This window comes from Triticum urartu, unplaced genomic scaffold (assembly GCF_003073215.2).
Source record: "Triticum urartu cultivar G1812 unplaced genomic scaffold, Tu2.1 TuUngrouped_contig_6012, whole genome shotgun sequence".
Taxonomy (NCBI): Eukaryota; Viridiplantae; Streptophyta; class Magnoliopsida; order Poales; family Poaceae; genus Triticum; species Triticum urartu.
The window spans coordinates 1-5525 of record NW_024116737.1 but is presented as its reverse complement, the minus strand read 5'-3'; the positions used below and the strand labels follow the sequence as shown (position 1 = coordinate 5525).

The 5525-nt window shown below is 50.0% G+C and overlaps 1 protein-coding gene across 1 annotated transcript; it reads left to right on the top strand.

Moving 5' to 3' along the window:
* Window positions 1–3877: 3877 nt before the first annotated feature.
* LOC125530023 (noroxomaritidine/norcraugsodine reductase-like) lies at window positions 3878–5275 on the top strand. The gene is made up of 3 exons (XM_048694431.1): window positions 3878–4068; window positions 4179–4722; window positions 4803–5275. Exons 1-3 carry the CDS (start codon window positions 3977–3979, stop codon window positions 4968–4970), a joined length of 804 nt encoding a protein of 267 aa, XP_048550388.1. The 5' UTR covers window positions 3878–3976; the 3' UTR covers window positions 4971–5275.
* The last annotated feature ends 250 nt before the right edge of the window (window positions 5276–5525 follow it).

Here is a 5525-nt window from a genome sequence, read left to right as displayed (position 1 = left end):
GACGACAAAACAAGGATGCAGCCAGCGCGAGAACACCACAGGACCGTCCCGGACTAGAGAATGAGGGCACGCCGATGCCGGCGATGCGACGCGGCGAATTCTTTCTGACGATCACACATATACGAAACTAACCTATTAGTTTGCGAACTGGCCGGACGCGGCAAGGTGTGCAAGTGAACGCCTGATCAAAATACTCTATGGAGCACGTACGGCGAGGCTAGCTAGCTAGCAACCAAAGCTAGCTGATTGATTTCTCACGCACGCCATTCCTTGGCAAACGCATGCTACCTTGACGTCTGACGTCCGCCGGACAAACGTATGAAGGCCGGGGAGAGCACCATCCTCATAGTTGTGGCGGAGAAAATTCAAAAAAAAAGTGCAGCAGAGAGGTTCTGGCATGACGACCACGACGCCATGGGTCCAGCCGTCACCAAAAATGTCTGGTTGCCGCCTGTGGTTTCCCATATTGCAGGAGTCAACGCCGACACAGGCTCTTGTGTCAATTTGAACAAGCCGCTTAGGAACACGCATACAACTATACAAGAACAGGAGGACGTCGCCAAAGCGGAAAATTTTGGCGAAGATGGATATGACATGTGGGCCAGGGATGTGAATGACTGTAGCTTGTGATCCCGGTTGGGATCAGTCTTTTCCCGGTATACCAAACATGTCTAGGGTCAGAATTGATCGGAATCTGTGAATACAGGGTATCAACTTCAGGGATTGAGAGTTCAGGGTTCATTTTCGACTAGCTCTACCAGTTCAAGGTTCAAAATAGACTTTACCCTTTAATCACTGATAGAAATTCTTCAAGGCCACGGTGGTCCCACTAGATCATCGCCTTAGAGAAGAAATCGTCACAATGGCAGTTTGTGTTGATCCAATAGCTCGACCTTCGCATCTTGCAGGCCTCACGCCATCAGAGGGCGCACCAACATGATGGAGGATCCAACTATGAAGAAAAGTCACTGTTGCGCTGACAAACTCTGCAAAACCTAGTCTCACCATCCAGAACAAAGGGTAAGAATCTATGCCCATGAACCATCGACACTGCCGCGGACAACCCGTCTAGATGTGAAGGCTTGAGGAAGAATTATTCGACGGACAGATGCAACCGTCCATCCTAAACACTGGCCACCATCATATAGAGGTGCCAATGTGTGGGGGGGGGGGGCAAAATACGTGGGAGCGTGGTGCGTCCAAGATTGCCTCTTGCTATTTATGAGAGGAAACGGAAATTGTTGAACGGTGCAATTGATCATGAAACTAACGTTTAGGGTACATATTACGTATCGGTAAGCGCTTACGTCTTCATACTTTAAATGTCGTTACACACAGTGGCGGAGCTACAGTAGCAAATCTGGACGGACCGGTACAAAGGAAAACCTATTCTTTTTAGGTAAACATTTCACACCGGGGCACCGGCCGAACCTTCGGCCGGTCGCGAGCCACGCTGGCGCCCCGCGCCCGCCCAAGCCACACCCCGCACGAGACTCCTGTTTTTGTTGGGCCCCACGTGGACCACCCCTCCTCCCTTATCTTTTTCCCTAACTGCTGCCTTCATCCCCTACCTCCTGACACATCATTTTCCTTGGCCGTTCTTCTTCCTTTCCCCCGTGTTGCTGCCTACCAGTGCTGCTGCCGGCCGTGTGCTTCATGAGCCAGGGGGACTGCCTGACTGCTAGCCCCCCCGCCCCCCGCCGCTGGTTGCGCTATGGCTGGGACACGGTGGTCGCAAATACTGCATCCGGTGCGGAGAATGATGGAACCAGAGAAAAAAAAATGCTACAACTGGTGCATACGTGAGCTACAAGCGGCATTTTATTTTGCTGGAACTAGTAAGTGTCGAATGTGGAAAAAGCTTCAAGGCGGCATGGAAAAAAAGCTTCCACCGGAGAGAAAATGCTTCAATTGTTTTGGAAAAAGCTTCAACCGGCTGTGTAAAAGCTTCATCCAGCTAGAGGAAAAGCTTCAAGTGGCATGAGGAAAAATCTTCCACCGCGAGAAAAAAGCTTCAATGGTAAAAAAAGCTTCAAGCAGCGATGGAAAAGCTTCAACCAGCGGGAGGAAAAGCTTCAAGCGGCAATGACGAAAAAGCTTTGACATGTGGAGAAAGCTTCAACCAGGGGAACGCCAATGGTATGAGGAGACGACGGCGTGAGCTGCGGCCGGCAGCACGGTGGTGCTACGACGGGCGCGCTACAGAGACGGCGAGGCTAGGTGCTGAAACATGAGATGTGTCGGCTATCTTTTGCGTTGTTTTTGAAACGAGGAGCGACGACGTCCTGTTGGAGCGACGACCGCCGGCGAGGCGGAGGCGGCCAACTGCGATCTAAAGGGGGGCGAGGCGCGACCTATTGCGAGGTCTGCAGCCGGCGGGGACGAGCGGTGGTGTAGGAACTACTCGCAGGGAAGGGTGGGATTTCAAGGATCTCGCGATGATGGAAGACGAAGTCAACAAGGGAGATGGGCCAGCTGGCAAATCAGACGGTTGACGACTCGCTAATCATGCAGCTGGGGTTCGACCGGTTTAAATTTGGGCCGGTGCACCGGCGCCCATTAGTGCCCTTCTTTTTATTCTAGTGGCCAAATTTACTATCAGTCTTCACCACATTTCCTATAGCCTGGGCGGGGCATAGCCAATTTTGCTAATACGTAACTTCGTCAGTGGTTACACAACAATGTTAGACTACTTGCCAACTTTTCTGTATAACTGCAGAAAATTACAATCCAACCGGTGTAACAGTGTATTCTAGAAGAAGACGAAAACTGAACTTGCCTTTATGAGTGGTGCTCTCGTCATCCGTACCGATATATACAGTGTGGACTTTTATGTTGCAAAAATCTTATATAATACTCGTCATCATGATCGCTATACTTTTCTAGTCCTGTCGTGGAGACTTATAATTTGATCAATCATTGGCAGTTTCACTGGATAACCCCTCGAGCAAAATGAGACAAGGACACGTACGCTCATGCCCTAAACGTGTCCTCAACATGACTAAAGTTAACATAAGCAACTCTGACTGTATGTACGTTTATAGGTGTAGTATTTTAATACCATGTCCTTATATGTGTTTAGAAAACGAAATTCAAAACGGGTATCACAATTGCAGCTGTGGTATAGACATTATTCGGGAAAAGCTGTATATGCATCAGACAATGGCAATTGGCAATGTGCAAGACAACGACTGTTATGAATAGGTAGAAGTTTTTTTTTCTTCAGATTTATGTCGCACAGTCCATATTGAAGTTTTCTCGCCTGAAAGTTGGAATTTTATTAGCTTGGGCTAAGCTTAAAGGTTATTACTCAGAAGCCTCGGCCAACCGAATTCAAGTACAATCACGGAGTATCCAAATTGTGTTGTAGTATTAGATGAAATCGTTACGACTGAATCTCGGAGACGACAAATCTACCCTTACTAGAGAACTACCAATATGTCTTTTGAGCCAAAATCTGACTGATTCATACAAATCACTGAATCAACTAATACAACATATATTCCTGCGAAAAAAACACATATTATATTGTGTAGTAGTAGGATGTACGGCAAAAAATCTCTTCTTTCATATACTGTATGCTTTTCCATGGACAATGGCCAATGGCCAGCAGCATGAAATTGCATGCCGGCCGGCGATCATCGCTTCGAACAAACCGACAGTTTGTTGGCTGGACGGCCAGCTTGTAGTGGTCGGCCGTCCTGTAGTGCTGCGTATCCCTTCATATCTGGCCGTCAGAGTTCTCGAACAGGCAAACAGCTAGGTCTTAGTTAATTATCAGCGACGACTTCTGCACCTCCTATCCGTCATCCATCACGTACACGCTAGCTAAGTACTCGTATACTATAAATAAGCTAGCACGGAGATGTCTCTCAATTCGTATCAGTAGCAGCTGTCAACATAGTTACACGTAGACACGCACACACACGTGGAGCTAGATATCGATCGACCGCCAGTAGGCCGGAGAGGAGAATCCATGGCCGCCACCGCCGCATGCCGGACCGTTGAGGGGAGATGGAGTCTTGCCGGCTCCACGGCGCTCGTTACCGGCGGCAGCAAAGGGATCGGGTACGTACTTTCCTCTGAGTGAATACCATTTATGCTATTATTACATGGGTGTTATACGTTATTACAGAACTAATGCGTATGTACTTGCACGGTGCGGTATGGATCAACAGGCATGCGATCGTGGAGGAGCTGGCCGGGCTCGGGGCTCGGGTGCACACGTGCTCCCGGAACGCGGCGGAGCTGGAGGAGTGCCGGCGGCAGTGGGAGGGCAAGAACCTCCGGGTCACCGTCTCCGTCTGCGACGTGTCCGTGCGCGCCGAGAGGGAGAAGCTCATGGATACGGTGAAGCGAACCCTGGGCGGCAAGCTGGACATCCTGGTGAACAACGCGGGGCAGTCCATGGTGAAGGCGGCGACGGAGTGCACCGGCGAGGACTACGCGCTGGTGATGGCCACCAACATCGAGTCGTGCTTCCACCTCGAGCAGCTGGCGCACCCGCTCCTCCTCCGCTCGGCCGGTGGAGGGGCGAGCAGCGTCGTCCACATCTCCTCCATCGCCGGCTTCGTCGGCTTCCCGGGCCTCGCCGTCTACTCCATGACCAAGGGGGCGATGAACCAGCTCACTCGGAGCCTTGCCGCCGAGTGGGCCGGCGACGGCATACGCGTCAACTGCGTCGCGCCGGGCGGCATCAACACTGACGTCGCCAAAGACATGGTATTTGATCCCTTTATGTAGCTGTGATCTTCCTGGAGAAACTCCTTAATAACGGCGTTTTTGCGATGTGCGTCGAGCAGATAACGAGGGACCCGGAGATTGTGAAGAGCCAGGCCACGCAGCTGCCGATGCAGCGACTGGGCGAGACGGAGGAGGTGGCATCGGTGGTGGCCTTCCTCTGCATGCCAGCGGCGTCCTACATCACCGGCCAAGTCATCTGCGTCGACGGCGGACGCACCATAGCTTAAAATCGCGCCGAACGTCCTATCCGATAAAAACTTGAAAAGTCACATCATTCAAAGCTGTTGTACGGGTAAAAAAATTGTGTCGAATCATACCATGTAGTATGTTTTTTTTTTGGCAACTCAAGAGCTTGTATTTACTCAAGTAGGAGGATTACAACGAAACCGAGTACAATCAGCTAGGAAAGAAGGCATGTAATTAATCCCAAGACATCTCCTTCTATCCTTTGTGGCTTGCTTTGCACATCGGTGAGCAGCTTCATTGGCTTCCCTATGCACAAAATTAAGAACACAACTATTAAAACCTCCCATAAGCTCATTGATCTCATGGCAAACAGCTGCGAAGGCCGATCTCTCTGAAATTTCAGAGTTGCACATTCCACAATAATGTAGTAGTATATTAAGAAAACAACACAATTCCATAATTTGAGCATCTGTTGCAAATTGGTACTCAAAGAATGTACTCAAAGAATGAAGCGTCCACATTGATCTTAAGAGTTCTCTTCTCTGGTGGTTGCCATAAAATTGTATGCACGGTCACTGTAGGTCTAGACTCTTTCC